Raw genomic sequence first — 21,773 nt, 5'->3', positions numbered from 1 at the left:
CAATTGACACATTGTTATTGTGGACTACTATTGATGACTGTGTAAACAAAACTCTCTATCATTTCAGTCATCCATCTTATCGTCACATGGCAGATCGCCTTGGAACGCCGTATTTACAGAGAGTGCTAAATCAACAGTTAACCAATCATATTAGAGATACATTACCAAGTCTGAGGGACAAACTTCAGGTGAGTGTCTGTGCAAGAACTAAGAGTGTTGTCTAGAAATAGTGTCCTCTCAGATAATTAGTTCATTGAACTATTACAAGGGTTACTCAATAATAACAATAACAATAATAATAATAATAATAATTATTATTATTATTATTACTATTATTATTACTATTACTACTACTACTACTACTACACTTTTTTCTGTCGTACATGGTGTGCTATCTGACACATCTTTACAGGCGGAAGTATTTAGTACTTTAATCTACTCATAGGTGGCAAGACATGAACTAGAAATGTAATCACTGCACAGAATAGCCTGCTTTCTCAACTGTTGTCATTAGGTGAGCAGACAATATGGAGTGTGATCATCAAGGTCAGTGCAAGGCGACGTGGTTTCTGTGGAAGGAGTGTGTAAATGCTGCGGATATTCACAGGCAATCGGTGGCAGTGTGTGCGTGCACCATCACAAAAAAAAAAAAAAAAAAAAACATGTATACATTTGGTTGGATGGCTTAATAAATGCCTGCACAGTGATGAACAAAGGAACCAATTCTGGAAGGAAAGTGATTGTGGTAACACTAATCAGCATTTAAAGTGTGGAAAAAACGTATTCAGAAGAGTAGATGCATCAGATTGTGGGACTGGAGGCAGCTACAGGACTTATCAGAAACACTCTGCATCACATAGTACATGAACACCTTAAACTTGGGAAAGTGTCCACCAGGTGGGTCCTTAAATCCCTGAATGCAGCACAAAACACAACAACTCAAAATTGTCAGCCTTGATCTCCTTCAGTGCCACAGCCAGGATCCAAAAGATTTCATGCCCAAATTTGTGACTGTTTATGAGATTTGGCTCCATCACACTGAGCCATAGATCACAGCCCAAATCAGTGCAATGGAAGCATACAAGCAGCCCACCCGTCTGAAATAGTTCTGTACAGTGCCTTCAGTGGGAAAAGACATGGCCACAGTCTTTTGGGTCAAGGATAATTGGCTTGCTGGAATCAGATATCATAATTAAGCATGGTGTATGTGGAGACTCTAAATAGCTTGAAGTGTGCAATTCAAAAGAAATTGCCAAGAAAATAGGTGAATGGAGTGCTCTAGCAACACGACAATGCTTGTTATCTTATGGGCTGGACAACAATGGCTGAAATGAGGTTCCAAGTACTGCCATACCCACCATATTCTTCTGACTTGGCCCCTTGTGATTACCAACTACTTGAGGTTATGAAGAGACTTCTGCATGGACATCATTTCACAGATGTCCAGGAACTGTGAACAGCTGTCCTACGGTGGGTTCAACAGACTACAAAAATGTGGTTTGAGGAGACTTTCCAGAGGTTACTACATCAGAGTGCCACAAATGTGTGTGGTCTAATGGATACTGTTAATAAGTGTACCTATCTACCAAGGCATAGGAGTTCATACTGAGTGGAGGTGATTCAGTATGGAAATGCCTGTTTATAATGTTGTACCTTCCTCCTTGGTGCATACACTACTGCTGTTTGACATGGCATGATAGGTAAAACTATTTTCTTTTCGTGTTATGGAGCATCTCCTTGAAGGTATAAGCTGCTTGTGGGATTACAGCATTACTACATAAATATAGTCATGTGCAGTGGGCTATTTTTCCCCCTTGTCCAATACTGTTCACAGGTCCAAGATAATGTAATTTTAATAATGAAATTTTAACGTTCCTAACAAAATCAAATTATCTAGTACACAGATTATGCAGACCATTATAGGCTATTGCTGGTAACTGTGGACATACTAAAGTGCATTATACACAGAACCAGCACATCTGAGAGACAGCCTGAAATATTTGTCACCCAATGCCTTGTTTGCACTTCTCGCTGCAGATACCTTATTATCTGGAGTAGTCTAGAGTGAAATTTAACCTCTCCCCCTTTTTTCATTAAGTTATGAACAGTAGCAAGAGTATCTCACTCTGCAGATCAACTAATTAAAATGGCAGGCCTTTTGAAGCATATCAGTCAGTTGACTGAAACCATTGCTAAAAAATTCTTGCTATGTGTGTTGTTGCATTTTAGGTGGTATCTGGTTTGTCATTGCGGAAATATTCCAGGTCTTCTATTTACTTTCATTCAATTTAGCCTCCTTTTTGCGGAACTTGATTAGTAAAGGTATCAACTGTCCAGATCATAAAGTTTAAATGTACATGCTATCTTTCCTGTTTTAGACCTCAGTTTTTCCAGTCACAAATATACAAGTAATATGGGTTACATACTGTCTTTTAAGACAGCTGCAAGATACTGCATATAGCCCACATTAAAGTTAGATGTATTTAACTACACATATTAGCACTTCTGCAGCCATAATGAGACTATACTTTGAAAAGAATAACTTTGTGGTTGGCTTTACAGTGCACTGAGTGGCAGGTGCCTGCCTGATGCAGTCATAGTTGTTGTTTTCAGCACCACATGCTAGCTGTGTTGCTTGTTTTGTATTGGCAGAGCCTCACCAAGTGTGGCTGGCTGCACACTGGCAAGACTGCAACCCCTGCCCCCTCTGCATCACTACTATCTGAAATCACAAAGTTATTTTATTTGAGATGGTCATGTATGCAAATGCTGTAATGCTGTGCAACTACATTGCTGTTGTGTAACATAGTGCATATCTTTCAAATTAAGTGATAAAATTATTTCTGTGTGTGCCCCTTCCATGGAATGTTTGATGTACTGCTTCACTTAGTCAGCTAAGTAATTATCATGTCATGCTGCTGCAGTTTACAGATCCATTGAAGCACATAAGTAAAGGCAAGTTAAATATGTTTCAGAAACAACTGTTGACCTTGGAAAAAGATGTGGAACAGTATAAACATTTTCGCCCAGATGACCCTGCGATTAAGACTAAAGCAATGCTTCAGTGAGTACTTGTTGTTGTTGTTGTTGTTGTTATCATCATCATTACCATTTGCTTTTAAAACAGATACCATTAAATTCTTGATTAGAAAGTTAACAGTGTGTTGCATATGCCAAGAATTTGCAGAAGAAATATTTGTAGCATCTGTTTCTAGTGAAATTTGCAAACTACTTCCCCACCCCGTGCTGTCCTCCTCCTTGAAATGATTAAACATACAAATTTAAAAGGCTGTCACACTACTTGCCTGAAGACAAAGCCTTAATGCTTTGAAATAACTTTGTGATGATTGGAGAACTATATGGCTGGAATGTTTACTTTTGCAAAAATTTCAACAGTTTTTTTTTCCTGAAATAGCCTTTGGTTGTTTTCTTCTTTTGGCTCTTTTTAAGTTTCCAACAAATGACTTTTTTCTGTTGAGAAGCTGCAGCATCTTCCTGTCAGTGAACAGAGTGCTTCTTTGATTCAAGGTGCGTCTCAACATTATTTTTCTTTTCCCTTCCAATCCAATAATTACAACCTCTGTAGAATATTAATTTTGACCTTTCATGGGTATTCATAGCTGTGCAACCTTCCCTTGACAACACTACAAATAGAACCGACAAGGTGTTTAGCACAAAGCTGAACCAAAAATAGCTATTTGCACATAAGGGGAAGCTTTTGGCACAATCAAAATACGTTGAAATGTTTTGTTTTGTAGTCTGTATAGTGTAGAATCTGAACACTATAAATTGCCAGTCTGCCACAGGCATATACCAACAACAATTTTGACTACTAGAGGGCAGAGGAGAGGAGTGGATGGTGTGGGGAAACCAGCCCTGCCTCCTCCTCCTTCTTGTGGGAAAGCAGCCCACATCGGTGTTCTGCATTTCTGCAAAAGCAGACCTGACATAATGGTTACAGGGATCGCCAATCCCTTTTTGTGTTATGAGGGTCATGATTGATCCCCGTGATGGACCAGGAGTAAACTTTATCACTCCTTCAATTGCTGAGGTCGGCAGTGTTGTAAATGAGGTAGTTCAGGCCCAATCGCTGCCTTTATTTGACCACAGTTCAAAACACCTACTGCCTAAATTAGCCATGCTAAAATGCCCACATTGAACTTACATTTCAACTTTGGCTAGCCGACAAACGTACGAATGTCTTTCCTCCAAGATGGTAGGCCATGTGGCTGAGTCGCATTATGCAGTGTATATTTTATACAGATCATTCAACTGCCCACAATTAGCTTGGCGCCAGAGCATTGTGGGTACCAACATCTTGCATTTGTGTATATTTTATTTTGCAAACACTCTCTTATGTGCATTATCTTCACAAATTGAGCAATATGAGTAACTGAAAAGTGGTTGCATTTTCATTATTTATATGCAAAAAATAAAGCCATTTCAAACAGTACATGTTAAAATAGTTTATATGAATACAATTTGCTATGAAATAGCATCTTCAGATAAGTGTTCATTTAGAGGCAGAGTATGAATCTGTTGTCGCATTTATCACAAAATTAATACTTTTCATGTTGTTCAGAATAAGCATTTATTTAACTTGTGTGAAACATGGCAGTTACACCATGAAGGTCCTTTAAATGTGTCCAAGGAGTAGTTTCCACAATCATTATGGTGGGGGCAGGGGGGCAGTGGTTTCCCCCCTGCCCCCCCCCCCCCCCCACCCCCCAGATTGTCTCTGAAGAAAAGTCATATTTGGTTGAAATAGTTATAAAATTGACATTTGTTAAGAATCAATGGCTATACTATGTCATCTTTTCTTCACTTCAGGTATGATACCACCTATTGAAATGGTGCACTACAGGATCATTGAAGTTGTCAGTAGTCTATTAAATATACAGCACCTCTTATTGAAAAGTAAATAGCATATTGCAATGAAGAGATAAGCTGAAGAACCATAGTACTGAACTAATTAAATTTCTGTGATTGATAAATCTGATCATGTGCAAAGTAATTGAATTCTGATACATTTCAGCACAGAAATTACAAGGATAGGTGCTGATTCGTGCAGATTTAAAAAAATACATTTTTTATGATTGTGTGTATGTGAGAGGGCTTATACAGGGAAAAAATTGTAGACTAGGAGGGTCATTTCAGTACTTAGCAGTTAAATTATGAACCACAGGATATGACAACATAATGTCCTGATTTCAAAACACAATAAAACCTAATTTATCGATTAGATATTTTTAATTTTTTTAAATGATGCAGGACAATTTTTAAGGTTTTGTTTTGCACACAGTTTTGAAATCATATCCGATAGGTGACCCCCCCCCTCCGCCCCTTCCAACGTCCATACACAAATACGTTGATTTCCGACATTCCTCATGACCCTTACCAGCAAAGGAGTGTTGCCAGTTTCTGCTTGGATGTTAGTCTTTAGGTCTCATAGAGTCCTTGGATAGTTGACATAAACACGGGATTACAAAAAAAATTGCAAGGGGCCAAATCGGGGAAACAGGCTGGCCTGTCCAAATCACCCCGTATTGGGATGAGGCGCTCCAGAAAGTGTTATTTCAAAACAGCCATTGAAGCACAAGCTGTTGCTCCATCCTGTTGGAACCAAATGTTCCCTTAAGTCCAATTCATCAAGTTGTGGAAAAAAATTCCTCCAACTTATTCACATAACGGTCTGAATTCACTGTCACTGTGACCCCATTTTGTTCAAAAACCCAGGGACCAACAAGCCCAGCTGAGGAAATTGCACACCACACTGACTTTAGATGACTACAGAGGCCTTTGATGGAATTCTTGTGCATTGAGCCCAGTAATGCCCTTTTTGTTTGTTGTTGTATCCAGTCAAATGAAAATGGGGCTTCATCATTGGAGGGGAGGGGGGATTACATCCTTGGCTTAAGTTTTTGGGAAGTGCTCAACAGGCAATTGGAAGTAGTGTTCAGAGAGTTCCTGCAAACTTGTACAGATCTAAGTGAGTCGTAGTGAAGAATTCGCCTCGCTGAACAATCAGTCCAGATACAGAATGCTGTGATAATTGCAAGAGTGAAGCCTTCACTGCCTCATTATTCTCATGTGATCTGATTGGCTAAGGGACTTTATTTCTTATTCTTGTTATACTTGCAGTTTGCCTGAACGTAGTCACCCATGCAACAATTGATTTCTGGTCTGGTACACGGCCCAACGAGACTACATTGAAGAGATTTTAGAAGATGCGCTGGATTGTGTTCACAGAGCATCCATTTCAATAGTAGGTCTTGATGGCAAATACAAGCTCCTCAGTGTTCCGAGCTGATTGTGACTAACTTGGAAGAGAAAACAATTAGAACTGTGCCTGTCAAATGAGACCACTCCTGTCCCACTACAGCTTGAATGGCATGCATGTCAAACAAGGAAGTTATGTTTCTGCACCCAGATAATGCAGGGCGGCATCTACCTGATATGATTCAAAAACCATAAAACAAAACTTAATGTTATCAAAAAATAATGAAAATCTGACTGATAAAATGGTTATTACATTTTGAAATCTGGAAGGTGTTGCTGCACCCTGTATGTGGGTACAGTAGACCGTAACTTGTGTCCGAGATTACATGATCAGCGATGAGCAGGCAAATGAATATGATCGTTAAGATGTGGAGCTGCTGATCAGTGGAGCAAAGTAGTGTGAGTGAGTGAGAGAGAGAGAGAGAGAGAGAGAGAGAGAGAGAATATAAACAGCCTGTCATGTAGCTCATGTAATTTCAGGGTGTAGAACCCGACTTAAAAAAAATCATAAAAATTGTGTATATGATACTCACTTTATTAAATATTTTCTGTGTACTATAATAATTTGCAGGATGATTCAGCAGTTGCAATCGGATTTTGAAAGGACTATTGAAGGATCTGGTTCTGCACAGATAAATACAATGGAACTTTCAGGCGGTGCAAAGATTAACAGACTATTCCATGAGAGGTTTCCATTTGAAATTGTCAAAATGGAATTTGATGAAAAAGAACTCAGAAGAGAAATAGCATTTGCTATTAGAAATATCCATGGTTTGTATTTCAGTCCAGTAGTATGCCAGATTAGAGAACAATACTCTGCTTGATATAAAAAAATGAAGCAACCGGAAGGAGAGGAGGAAATGAAATGGAAAATTCATGTGTGGAGTGGGTATGTGATGTTGTTTTAGTGGTTACAAAATTGAGTTACATTTACAAATAACTTGACAGTATTTGTCCACTTACCAATAAAACGTTTCTCCACTTATCAGGCCTCTATGCATGCACTGATTCTAGTTTGGAAGAATGTCATAAAGCCATTGTATTGTGTCCATAGTCAAGCTGGCCCACAACTGTTGTAACTAGAACTTTGGAATACTGCCACTGGAATAGGGTAGATTTCTGAGCTGGTCCCACATGTCATGTCATATCATGTCATGGACATATCTGGCCACTGGAGTACATCATCATCATCACACAGTTCATAGAGACACATGCTATGTGATCAGATAAGTATGTAGAATGTCTGTGACGTATAATTGTGCCATCAATTACCCTCAATCACTATCAGCCATGACCTGAAGTCATACCCGATGGCTCCCCACACCAGGAGTAACACTGCTGTACATCTCCAAAAGATGGGATGACTGCGACCTCTCTTCTGGTTGCCACCATACTTACCAGCAATTGTCGTCCAGATAGTGAAGAACCTGATTCAGTGCTGATCACAATGTGACTATATTCGTCAGCAGTCCATGCTTCCAGCTCATTGCAACATGTTGTGGCTGGTAATTTCCTAGTCTGCCTGTCTGCTGCTGGCCTCTGACCAATGGTGGAGGATGACACAATGTTGCAGGGAGTCATTACTTGTTCTCAGATGGCTGGCAGAGATGTGAAGGGTTAAGAGTGCGTGGTGCACAATACAGTGATCTATGCTTGTGGGGAGTCAGACGTATTTGACCAAAACTTTACGATGAGTATGCTGACCTTCACATTTCTATGCAGTCAACATCAGGCTTCTGTTACATCTGAATATGGCACAAATACATAATTTCATGATTCAACCAGCTGGCCAAATGACAAAATGAGGCCCCTTTCAAACTCTCAAATGCTGAAATGGCAGTCTCAGATGAGTATAACAGCATCCATATGGCCTAATCATTTTCATGGTGTGTATGTGTATGAACTTGACTTCTGACCATGTCTTCTGGGTGTTTCACTTTTTTTGTCAGGCAGTGTAGTCAGTAGTATTACAATTGCTACTTAAAATACTAGTAAGTTTAAACTATTTTAAGTTTGAAAATTGATTCAATATATGAGTTGTTCTTTTCTGTGGTTCTAAACAGTACAGTGTATTCAGTAATACAAAGTCTAGTTTTCATGCTGTACATGTACTAGCAGTCCATTTGAATCATGAAATTTGACGAGTGTTGTCTAGTTAGTTAGTTAGTTAGTTACCTGCAGTTATTTCCTGAACTGTGCGTTATCAGTTTCAATTATGAATAATGTTTGGAAACCAGTAATATTATAAAACAATTAATTTAATATAGGGATAAATTCCCTTTTTTATCCAACAGTTTAGGAGCTAATTATTTCAAACTTAAACTACATTTATTTACTACAAAGTAGTCTTATTGAGTATGGACTTTTCAACTTGTGGGAGATACTTCATTTCTGATTCTGGCTGCTTAAACACTACTGTTTCTGAAATTAGCTTCTCTTCTGGAGTAATTCTGTTGTATACAACAAAATGTAACTAGTCTCTTAGTGTTTTCAAAAGTTACGTATAGGTTACTTTATATTGTATAATACGTAGATTTTTGGCAAGGTATATTACCACAAAGAGAAATAAAGACATTTTGTTTGCAAGCTCAATCACCTTTTTAGCATTTTCATTCTTTTGTGCTTCCCATCATCAATAAATTTAATGATGCTAACTGCAAGCCATTGAGTCAGAACACAAAAGCAGTTTCTTTTATTTTCCATGCACTGAGAGATAACAGGGCACACTACTTTGAACTGGGACATTGCTGTTCCTAATTATGTGATAAAGTTGTTTCTACGGCTAGGTTTGAGTCTCTCTGTCAAGTAATAATCCTTGGTTGTAACACATAGAAGTTTATGATGTTTCAGCTGTAGTTCACTTGTTTAGTTGTATTTGCTTACTTTCTTAGCCATTATTTCCTTCATAATTTTTAGAATAATGGGTGACTGATTCTGAGAATGTAATTGAACACACACTATGTGGAAATTGTTTGGAGTTTGCTATCTGAAAGTTGTTATTGGTTACATGTTTATTGTGTTGCCATTAGAATTATGGCTTTCCACAAATAGTGGAGGTTTTATTTTGTCTGAGTCTTTTTTTGTTACTGGCTTGGAGCACTGTTTTGTTATGCACTACCATCAGTGTGCAGTATTTGGGTGTACATTTTTTTTCAATGTGCAACAAATCTGAAAGCTCTCGTGTATGTTCTTTTATTACCCCAAAGTCCTTTGTTGGTGAATAAAATGCGAGAACAAAAATCCAAAAAGATGAGTACCTGGTGATAAGACATCAGAAATCAAGGGTCCAGGCTTTATTGTGACTGCAGTGATCTTTTCCTATTACTTGTTCGTAGAAATAGTACAACAGTGTGGATTAAACACTGATTTAATTACTGCTTTCTGTATATTTTTTTCCAAACGAGGTACGGAAAAGTTGTTACAAATTTCTTATTGTTTTCTTTTCTGTATAACCAATGTTTTTATGTTTCTAAAATGGTCAGAATTATTTCAGAAGTACCAGAATAAATTGCTGCAATTTTATTGTTAAGGCACTGCTCCAGTAGCAAAAATGAAAGTTTGATATATCTTAATAATATTTCTAAATGTGATACTACGTACACTTTGATTAAAATGACTTTGTGAATGACATTTCAATGAGTCAAGTGATAGGGCCCAGCCGCTGGCCAGTTGTACTCCTTTCTCGAGCACCATGCTCTTGCTGTGTTCCTGTTTTGCCGGTATGTGCAGAACCTTGTCAAAAATGATAGGGTGTATGGTAGCAATGCTACCCCTTCACCACTGCAATCTCATTCACAAAATGATTGTATTTGAGCTATAGTACAAGAATGTTAATGTGAACTACACTATTATTTCATTATAGTGGGGATTGGTGCAATGATATGTCATGCAAACCTTTTTTTCCCTCTTTCTAAACTTCTCTTGTTTTCTTTCCCTCTCAGGTATTAGGGTTGGCCTGTTTACACCTGATATGGCCTTTGAGGCAATTGTTAAGAAACAAATTGCTCGGTTAAAGGAACCGAGCTTAAAATGTGTTGACTTGGTTGTAGCAGAACTGTCAAATGTAGTTAGAGTTTGCACCGATAAGGTATGTTGAAAATGTGATTCACAGAATTTAGCACTTATAATAAAAAGTAGCAAATATTACACTAATTCTTGTTTTTGAATTGAATAACCTTAGGCCTTTCCTGTTTTGTCTTAATAAGAGAGAATCTTTTTAGGGTTCTTAGCAGTAATGTAAGAGAGATCTGTTGTGATTGAGTCATCCGACAATAATAAAACCGATAAAGTAATCTCTGCCTGGATCTCAAAGTCAATTTCTTTAGTCATGAGTAAAGTTATCTCTGTCATACAGGAAAAAAGTAAGTTTGGCTTCAGCATCAACTAAAAATATTTTTGTTTCAGATGTCACGGTATCCTAGATTGCGCGAAGAAACTGAACGAATAATTACTACACACATCCGGCAGCGGGAACAAAATTGTAAAGAACAAATTATTTTATTGATCGATTGTGAACTAGCATACATGAACACAAATCATGAGGATTTCATTGGATTTGCCAAGTAAATATCTGTCAGGTTTTTTTTAAAATATATAAGCTGGTGTCATTTTGAACAAGCACTAAGATGTGATTAAACTTTCTTTTCAGTGCCCAACAATCTTCAGAAAATTCCGTTAAAGCAGGACGTAAACTGGGAAATCAAGTTATTCGTAAAGGTTACATGTGTATACACAATTTGGGAATAATGAAAGGTGGTTCCAGGGATTACTGGTTTGTCCTTACCTCAGAAAGCATATCCTGGTTTAAAGATGAAGAGGTAATTTCGAATTTTAAATAATCTTTCTCCCCCCTCCACCCCCCTCCCCCTTGTCCTCCTCTTCCCCCTTCCCATCCCTTCTTCTTCAATCTTTTTCCTTTTTCCTTCCTGTCTGCTATTATTGAGATATTATTATCTGAATAACCAATATCACTAAGATAAATAAAAAATTGTAGGCATAATTTCAGCACGATAGTCTTCTAGTGTACTTGAGTTTTCATTCAACAGACAAATGTTGATTTTCTAGCTCTGTAAAATAACTCGTTGAATGTTTATTCATTGCTTCTATATTTCAGTTCGAGAAGCATCCATTGCTTCAAAAGGCTTAAACATTGATTTCAATATACTCTTGTGTATTTTCAGTCATTAATTGGTGATCTAATTGATTAATATACCACAATTACTTATACTTGATAATAGTTACGTATTTTCTGTGCTGCATAGGAAGCTATTTATAAAGCTAGCAATGAACCAGTGGTAGTGGTCTAATATATAAAAGGTCCCCTTAAATGTTTCTCACTGTGATACATGCCATACTGTGAACTTTGGTGGTGCCAATACTACATTTGCATTGGTAGAATTTCATTGTACAGTTTTGGGTTAGAAAGGTCATTGTTGTAAAGCTTCACCAACTGGTACTTATGGCTTTGTTGTAACAGAAATGTAATCCACTGAACAGATCATCTATGGGAAAATATGTTCAGATGTTGCAGTTGTACACTTTGCAGTGATACCAGCCACAGATACTGTACTGCTGCCATGTTTTTCAGGCTCCACTCTATAAGGAGAGAGGTACAGTGGCACCAACCGTAACTGAATGCCACCAAAACAAATATTATGTGGAAGTTATGACTCGGCAATTTATCCAAAGTACATGACGGCCTGTTAGCTGTGCAAGTAATTTCCTTGATGGCCTAACTATTTCAAAATTTTAATTCTTTATATTGCAGATTTCAGTATGTTATAGGCTTAGACTTTGTAGTAGGCACAGATCTTCTACCTAGATTTAGATGTGAACCAAGCATTTCTAAACCCATGCAAGTGATTAATTACCATCTGTCTACCACACGTGACTAATTTCGTGCATTTTTATGAATTTTTGCAAACTTTTCTGGCTGTTTCTTAGTTGTTAAATGTGCGTGCGTGCTTGCGCGCGCTCGCTCGCTCGCAGTGCAGTGCAGTTAATCTTGGTTGACGCAAAATAGAATGATATTTTGTGCTCGTCTCTCCTTCGTAGTATATCTTTTGGCAGTTAATAAGTAATGCAAGCATTGAAGTAAATACTAGCGTCTGTGGTGAACCAGCCATCATTACACCTTGATAGATGTAAATAGAAGACTAGAATCAATAATTATTTTTAGAATGCAGTTGTTGACAGATGAATGGTTTCAAATAAATGGAAAAATTATTGCATTTATGCAGATAAAATACTGTTAAATAGTAGTTTTTTGTGAGCTGATACACAAGTTGTTGTTTTGTTCATCATAAGCAAATCATACACCACACCCTTAATGAAGCTACTGTGTACTTGATCTGCAGTAAGTTGTTAAGTTCCATTTTTATTCGTAGGAGCGAGAGAAAAAGTACATGCTGCCTCTTGATGGACTCAAGCTGCGAGATGTTGAACAGAGCTTCATGTCAAGAAGGCATACATTTGCACTGTTTAATCCTGAAGGAAGAAATGTGTACAAGGTAATGTTTTGTTCTTACAAAACTATCCTTTTTAAGTAGAGTTAATGAATATTTACGGGTAATCTGCTTAGTAAATAGTTCAAATTGGCTCATACTGCAGAGGGCAGGTGCAGTACATAGTTAAAGGCTCTGATGTGGAACCACCCCCAAATATATATTACAGAAAGTAAATTATCAGGACTCATTTCAAAGATTTCTTGCACGAATAATGGCAGTGAACGGTTTTGGAACTGTTGACATTGAGTGATGTTTTTTGAACAGGTAGTAGCTAATCTTAAGGTGTACCTTGAAATGCCTGTTAGCCCTATGTAGTAGGGGCTCGGTGGCATGGCTTCTTCAGCGTACAGTTCTTATGAGCCTTCCAAAGGCTCGAATAGTGGAGCTCAAGGGTGTCTTGCCAACTTCCACATTGTTTTTCATGTTCCACTGACTGCGTAAAAAGGAAACTAACATAAAGGCTGGAACTTTGCTATCGAACACTTCTCTCTTTATACGTCCAAAATGCTGTGATGCATCATTAATTGAGGTTTAATATTGTTTAGGTAGTTTTTTTTTCTTTCTGGCCTCCACAATTTGTTTATAGTAGGAATAAGCTTGTAAATGTCTCACCAGAGTGGAATTAAACAATATGATAAGCATCACCACCTAGCAGAAATACGTGTGGAAGAAAATGTTTCATTACGGTTATCAGCAGTTCTAGTGAATTTTATTTCCTTGCAAATAACTGTACCATACTGTGAGTCTGAAAACAGCACAGTTCAATATGCAGTTTACTACACAAAAATTTGGAATAAGGGTTGACCTATTCTGCGGTGCAGAAGAGGAGACAAGCTGGTTTTTTTTTTTTTTTTTTTTTTTTTTTTTTTTTTTTTCCCCCCCCCCCTGTAACTAACGGAATGAAAGTTAGCAAAATGTGCATTACTAAGTGGTAAGAGGAAATTCATTTGTTAAAACTACCTATTTTTGTCTGCTAAATGAAGTGCTTAAAATTGTGGTAACATGTTTTTATGCAGACTTCACTTTAGCAAAACAAACAACAAACCATACAAAAAAAGACACATTTTGGAGAGACCTTTAATACGGTATATCATTTAAAATACATTTTTTGTAATATGTTCATATAAATAGGGAAACCAACAAATGCAGAATACTAGCTTCACAAACGAGTAATCTTTAGGTTGTTCGGTTTGCTTATATGAGCCAATGACAGCACAGGATGTGTGACACCACGGAAACACCACCATTTCGTCTCGCACACTAACAAGTGCCGCATATTGAACACATGTTAAATGTCTCAAATTTAGAACCGGAAAAAAAACTTCAAGCTTGTACTGAAGACAATACACACAGTATTAAAAATCTATCCTTAAACGTGTATTGTAATACGTTTTTGATAAAGTCGAGAAATTTGACGTCTGCATAAATATGCTAGTTACGTATCGATATTATCTTGAAGTTAGCTTTTGATACTATGTGGCAGTTGATTATGAAATACAATTTGTAAACTTTTGGCTAGTGCATGATATTTCCACTCCCTGTGTGATCCTGAAATTGTCGTTGTCATTGTAGTGGTAATGGCAAGACTATTCGTAGCATAGCCCAAGGTCTAAGTTAGATCCAATTGGTTAATGTTGAAGCGTTCGTGATTTGGAAACCACAAACTTCATCTGTGCAGGGATATGATTAGTGTGTCACACAAGAATGTGAAAGCTTATTTTGCATGTAATAGTTTGTGAGGTATTTTGTGAAACATTTACTTACATTTTGATTAAATACAGATTTAGCTGTGAGCACAGATTGTGAAAGGGAGTTGTCAGTATTCTTCTTCTTCTTCTTCTTCTTCTTCTTCTTGTGTTACGGCCTCTGTAGGACCACAGGTATCTCCTTTGTGGACTGCATTTAGCTCTTCATTCTTTCTCTTCTTCTCCCCCACTCTTCTTCCGAGATCTTCAGTGTCCGTTTTTCCTGTCGGCTCCACCGGCGACACTCTAATCTTTTCCTGTATTCTTCTCTGTCATTGATCTCCAACATATTCGTCGGTGTATATTTGTTCCTCCAATTTTCCTTTCCTTCGATCTTGATCCCCAATTCTAACCAGTCCTTCCGAAGTTCAACAACCCAGTTGGTTCCTGTCTTTCCCCTTGTCCCCCCTGTTGTTTCCCACACTCTCTTCATCATTCTGTACATACTCATCCAAACTGCATGTCCAGGAAACCTTGCCCTTTTGAGTCTGATTTCCCCGGATATTGTTCTCATGTTCCGGTACAATTCTTCCCTAGGTCTTCACATCCACCTCTTTTAGAACCTAGTATTTTTCTCTCTCCTTTCTGTAGTTGTTCTGTCCCATTTCTTCCTAGTGTCCTCGTGTCGGCAGCATATAATACTGCATTCCTCACTCTTGCCTTGTAGTGGCTTATCTTTGCCTCTGTGTAATAAAACAAATTTTTGGATGTGTATCTAGTGTTGCCCTATTCAGAAATTTTGTAGATCTGGGGCTGATGTGCAGAGCAGTCAGAGTTATACTGGGTAGTCTCCATGTGACCCATGTTTACATATACTGATTTTGCTGTTTCCTCTTCTTTTACTGCCCTCATATAAAATGAAAACAAAACAGATTTCTGTGGCCGGGTGCTATCAAGTGAATTAAAATACATTCACTTAATTATGGAATGCTAAAGTATGTTACTAGTTTCAGAATCTATTTTATTTCCACCTTTCTGAGAGTCAAGCATTAATTGCCTTGCAGACTACCCATTTCTTTAATCCTTAGCTCTTAGCATTTTTTTTCTTTCTAATTTTAAAGTACATTGACTGCCTCAGCAGAAAAGTTTAATAAAAGCCAAATTTCTTTAGCAAACTGACAGAAATGACTTCATTGTTTAATTCCACACTATTGGCTAGTTTAAACTGTTTGCTGCATTTAAAGTGCATGTTTTCATCTTCTTCATATGATACAGTACTGGTACGCCAAGAAAATTTACATCTTGAAAAGCACACTGAAAAGCTTCATATCAGGTTGAGTCCTACTTCATTGGGAATCTGGACATACGAATGTGCAATTTAAGCCAGATTGTGCATTTTTAGTTTGGTTCATGAAATTCCAATGCTCTTGGAGTATCCTCTGATGTCGTTTCTTTTATGACATAATGTAATATCTTTTAATGTTTTACACATAAAAACATATGGGCTTCATGCGTGATTGTAGCTGCGCAAGCGCAGTGACACCTGTTATCTGGCGCTCTCTGGCAACTGCTGAAATGAACCTATTTCTAACAGGTTGCAGGAAAATATTGTGAATGACTGTTTGAAAAACATTACTTTCAAAGTAAATTTCCGTTTACGCAAGTTGAACTGTGTGTGAAAATGTACAATGAATTTCTTAAATCGCAGAACATTTGACTCTCATTTAAAAGTCAACTCTTTGATGAAGAGTTATTTAGAATAATTTTGAGCCTAGAAGATCAGACATTTATGTCGTAATTAAAAATTTTACTGGCACATTTGTGTGATGTGTCTTAAAAGTGTAACACGTGCAAATAAGATAAACATTATATGTGAAAGCTTAGCTTCTCTTGCAGCTTATTAACCTTAGGGACCAATATTATATGTGAAAGCTTTTCTTTTCTTTTAGTAACACTATGTATATTAATTTAAGTCATTAACTTTTCCCATTTGTGTGTTCACACTACTTAACAGTGACATTGCTATTGGCTGCCTACATCACGTGTCCTATGCTCTGGATATCCGCTGTCATTGGCTGGCGAGATCACGTGATATGAGCTATGACTGGCTTACAAAAACGCATCGCAATCTCAATTTCAATGCTTCGGAAAGTAGCACTCAGTGTTCGGTGGAGTTCGAATTTATACTTTCGTAATACGAAAATGTGCAGCGTACATGTTGCTGCACATCAAAGATCTTTCCAAAATGTGTCTTCCTCTGAGTTTCGTTTTCTAAAGTGCCGGGAAATTCTACACCCATGTTAAAGACTATAACCATTCAAAGGATTGATAAGTTTTACAGTTCCAAGGGAAAGTATACTGTCACTTAACACGGAAAAAGTGTGTTTTCACCTGGAAGAAAGTGTATTTTTGATCGGGAAATCTGGGAAAAATCTGGGAATTTTTTTTCCATGTCTCTGTGTACACCCTGTAGTTGCTGTTGTTCCATATGACCTGCACTGTAGAAGATACAGCAGTCCATGTTTAACTGTTGCTCAAGCACAGGACTGTGGCTGGCTTGGAGGGGGAACAGTGACATGAACATAGCAGAGAACAATAATGAGTGTGGGGAGAGGAATAATGAGAGGGCAGCAAATTTTTGTCTTGCTGCCTGCCAACCATGGGGTGTACTTTGGCTTTTTATGAACATCTACCATGTTTAAATTGCAGTTTCACTGAATCCATTTGTACTCAGAATTGAACTGACTTCAAAATTGGGCAGATACTCGACAATTGTATAAATTTCTGCAGGATATGCTAAAAGTCTAGACCGAGGCCAGGGGCGTTCTTATGTGTTTTGTGCATTACAGTTGTCGACATTCAGTGCGAGGAATGACTCAAACAAAAGGGAGTGTCAGCTGCTGGTTCTACATAGTCAGTGAGAATGCAGCGTGAAGAAAATGTTTTTGTAGCAAAAGACGTAACATTCTCACATCAGTATACAAGCGAAATCTGCTGTATGTTAAAAAAAAATCATATTTGGGAGAAATGGCCAAATACTGTATTTGTGACTACAAAGATACATGTTTCACAGCTGCCCTGGGAGGAGGAGGAGGAAGGGCAAGGGTGGTGGTGATGATGATGATGATGATGATGATTAAAAATAGTGGTACCACACACAACAGGCTAAATGAAATAGACAGTGAAGATAAAAATTATTGTAAACTGTTTCTTTTTGTTTGCTTTATTTCTCCTTGTATTATCAAAATGTGGACAACCAATAACTTCTATAACTTCAGAATAGGTGTAATGGTAACTTTAGAGGCAGGTGTGTTACATCAATAAAAGTTTGTAATATTGGTTAGTGGGAATATGATAAAAAAAGTATTTTTTTCTCAAGGTTCCTCTTAAAAAAACGGGAGGTTGTCTTATATTCAGGGTCGTCGTATATTCAGGTAAATACAGTATATATTGCTGAACATTGTTTCATTAATTGATGTACGTGGTGGGAAATTGGTCAATTACTGTTTATACCCCATTTGAAGTAACTAATAAAAAATGTAAGCTGTGGGGAAAACATTAATTCTAAGAACATAAAAGTGGAATTTCATTATGTACATAGAGATTTCAAATACACCGACAGAAAAAAATTGCAATATCAAAAAATAATTAATGTAGAGCAATTAAATTTTGCGACTGCAGTTGTCTAGGTAGCATATTTAAGTGATTAAGGTTTCCAGATCACAGGTTAAAATAGGTGCAAGATAAGCCATTGTAAATATAAAGTATTAGTACATTAATAATCAGTGCAACTGCCAGGATGTTGAATGCCAACATACAAATGTGCATGTGTTGTGTTGTACAGATGTCTAATGTCTGTTTGAAGGATGGAGTTCCATATCTGTTGCATGTGGTCGGTAAGTATAGGGATGGTTAATGCTGGTTGCATATGATGGAGTTGTTGTCTGATTATGTCCCAGTTGTGCTCAGCTGGAAACAGATCTGGTGATCAATCAACACAAGGCAGCATGTCGACACACTGTAGAGCATGATTGGTTACTAAAGCAGTATGTGGGCGAGTGTTACCCTGTTGTAAAGCACCTCCAGAAACCTGTTCATGAGTGGCAGCACAACAGGTCAGATCACCAGATTGACACACAGATTTGCAGTCAGGATGCATGGGATAACGAGTGCACTTCTCATGTCATAGAAAATCACACCCCTGACTTTTAACTCCTGGTGTAGGTCCAGTGTGTCTAGCAGACAGACAGATTGGTTGCAAGCCCTCAGCTGACCTCTTCCTAATCAACACACGGTCATCATTGGCACTGAGGCAGAACTGGCTTTCATTACAGAACACAACAGACCTCCATTCTTCCCACCAGTGAACTCTCACTTGACTCGACTGAAGTCGCAAATGGCGGTGGTTTAGGGTCAGTGGACTGCATGCTACAGGGCATCTGGTTCGGAGCTGTTCTTGAAGTAACCGATTTTTAACAATTTGTTGTGTCACTGTGGTGCCAACTGCTGCTGAGATTGCTGCTGCAGATGTAGTATAATGTGCCAAAGTCATTTGTGGAACACAGTGTTGTTCCCTCTCGATAGTGCCACATGGCTGACCAGAGCCCCCCCACCCCCTGCGGGTCCGGCGGTTAGAATAGGCCCAAGGTATTCCTGCCTGTCGTATGAGGCTACTAAAAGGAGTTTCACATGTTTCGGCCTTCATGTGATGGTGCCCTGTAGGGTTTGACCTCCATTCTTCAAAATTTTCCCAAAGAGCGAGCCGATTTGGGAAGAACGCCTTACAAGCTGCATAGTGTCCATCATGCATTGAGATCTACAGCCCACTTCCTCGTCGTCGCTTTGTAGTCCTGCCCATTCTCCATCTCTTGGATGAGGATACCTTCCTATCTTTGTTTTCCACCATGCACTGTTCAGTGTTGATTTATGCGTCGACGATGACCATGGACTTCATTGCACCTGATATCCAACACGGTAGCCAGTCCATTGTGGTGGGGCCGCCATGTACCCTGTTGGTTGTAGCCCTCTGACCGCACAGGGATGGCTCTGCTGATGCCTGCTCTGTTAACTCCCCACATATGCCAAGGGGTAGACTCAATCCCCCTAGGGCATTGGGACTCCCGGCAATGACCATCCTGCCAGGTGTCCTCTGCTGCAGCTGGGTGTCTCTCCTGTGGAGGGCCCCTGGTCGAAGTGGGTGGCATCAGGGCGGATGACACGTGAAGAAGCATAGTCCATCATCTCTTGCTGGTGGTGAAACACCAGCAGTCTCTAAGCGATCATGAACTCAATTCAGCACACAGGAGTATGACCCCAAATTGCTCCCCTCGCTGGCCAGACCATGGGAGGAATGTCACACTAAGGATGGCAGCGGATCTTATTCGCCCCCGGTACCTTGTATGTTTGAGAGCTGATGGGGAATCTTTCATGATGATAAAGCATATGTTTTTTGTTCAGCATTTAGAGGCAAAATTCGGGGATGTGGAGGGCTTGTCCAAAATGAGATCTGGGTCAGTCTTGATCAAAACAGCATCTTCTGCCCAGTCACGGGATTTACTCGCTTGTGACAAGCTGGGCGATGTTTCTGTAACCATCACACCACATAAGAGCTTAAATATGGTCCAGTGTATCATATTTCACGGAGATCTTTTGCAGTCAGATGATGAGCTGCTCGCCAATTTAGAGCGGTGAGGTGTACATGTCGTCAGGCGTGTCCATCGGGGTCCAAAGGTTAATCAGGTTGCCACCGGTGCCTCCATCTTGGCCTTTGAGGGTGATACATTGCCTGAGAAGGTCAAGGTGATGGTCTACCAGTGTGATGTAAAGCCCTATATCCCTTCCCCAATGCGGTGCTTTAAGTGCTGGAAGTTCAGCCATATATCTTCCCGCTGCACTTCCAGCATCACATGCCGAGACTGCGGACGCCCATTACATCCCAATATTCCATGTGCCCCGCCTCCCATCTGTGTCAACTGCGGAGAGCAAGATTTGCCTTGCTTGCCTGATTGCAGGATTCGCCTGAAAGAAAGGTAAGTTATGGAGTACAATACCCTGGACAGACTGTCCTACACTGAGGCTAAGAGAAAATTTGAACGCCTGCATTCTGTGCATATGACAGTCTTACACCACCGCTACAACAGGTCTGGCACCATCTGCTCCGCCAACTCAGGCCACCTCTCAGAGCTGGAATGCTACACCTGCCCCTTGATAGTGGGGCATTTCCCTCCCTGTTGCTCCTGCACCACCTACTTCGGGAGCAACCCTCCCCCCCCCCCCCCTTACCTCCCCTCCAACCATCAGGGACGTCCGTCCCCACTTCTAAGCCGGAGAAGCGTAAGTCTTCTTCGGCTTCTCTTCCTAGGGAGGGGTCCCTTGGGTCACTCCCTTCCCAGGTTTCTTCTAGTGCAAAAGATGACAGCTGCCAGTGGCTGAAGAGCCCAAAAGCACCTGGTCGTAAGGCTTCACGGTCATCTTCAGTCCTGGAGACTGAGCCAGTGAAATTCTTCCAGGCAGGGAAACCCAAGGAGCAGTGAGAGAAATCCAAAAAGAAAACCCATAAGATCAAGGAAATTGCGGTGGCACCCACACCAGCGCTACCTACAAGCTCTGTGGCTGAGGATGGGGGTGGAGATTTTAGTGTCCGCTGAGGACCAAGATCTTGCCAGACCCTCAGAAACAATGGATATAGACTGCTCAGGCAATAAATCAGTGGCCGCAGGTGACTCTGAGGTGTAAACTGCCTCATTGAATGTTCATGCTTTCCCAATCTCACGATGTCGTACTCCAGTGGAATTGTGGCAGTTTTTTCCACCGCCTGTCTGAGCTACAGCAACTGTTTTAAAGCTTTACACCTGCTATCTGCATTGACCTCCAGGAAACCTGGTTCCCAGCAATGCGGACCCCTGCCCTCCGTGGCTATAAGGGATATTACAGGAACTGTAGCGGCTATATTAGTGTGTCAGGTGGAGTTTGTGTTTATGTCCTTAACTCGGTCTGTATGCCCCTTCAAACCCCCTCTTGAAGCTGTGGCTGTCAGAATAAGGACGATGCAGGAAATAACTGTATGCAATGTATATCTTCTTCCAGATGGTGCAGTAACCCTGAATGTATTAGATGCAATGATCGATCAACTCCATAAACCTTTCCTACTTCTGCCCATAACCCCTTGTGGGGTGGTACCATGCTTACTGGCCAAGGCAGAGATGCCGAAACTTTACAGTTGCAATTTCACCTCTGTCTCTTAAATAATGGGGCCGCCATACATTTCAGTTTGGCTCATGGTAGTTACTTGGCTATTGATTTA

General features: G+C 39.4%; 1 protein-coding gene across 11 annotated transcripts in view; it reads left to right on the top strand.

Annotated features, from left to right (window-relative positions):
- The window catches only part of LOC126299409 (dynamin), a 117,019-nt gene that overhangs the window by 17,039 nt on the left and 78,207 nt on the right, over positions 1-21,773 (top strand). For all 11 annotated transcript variants that reach the window (XR_007552797.1, XR_007552796.1, XM_049991301.1 and 8 more), the window contains 7 exons: positions 68-188; positions 2,976-3,064; positions 6,851-7,050; positions 10,221-10,366; positions 10,684-10,841; positions 10,928-11,096; positions 12,666-12,788. Coding sequence is in view for 9 of the 11 variants with exons in the window: in XM_049991301.1 (XP_049847258.1) it covers positions 68-188; positions 2,976-3,064; positions 6,851-7,050; positions 10,221-10,366; positions 10,684-10,841; positions 10,928-11,096; positions 12,666-12,788 (1,006 nt within the window). In the remaining 2 variants the exon portion in view is untranslated. The remainder of the gene's footprint in view (positions 1-67; positions 189-2,975; positions 3,065-6,850; positions 7,051-10,220; positions 10,367-10,683; positions 10,842-10,927; positions 11,097-12,665; positions 12,789-21,773) is intronic.

Source organism: Schistocerca gregaria, chromosome X, assembly GCF_023897955.1.
Source record: "Schistocerca gregaria isolate iqSchGreg1 chromosome X, iqSchGreg1.2, whole genome shotgun sequence".
NCBI lineage: Eukaryota > Metazoa > Arthropoda > Insecta > Orthoptera > Acrididae > Schistocerca > Schistocerca gregaria.
This window is presented reverse-complemented; position numbering and strand designations above follow the sequence as displayed.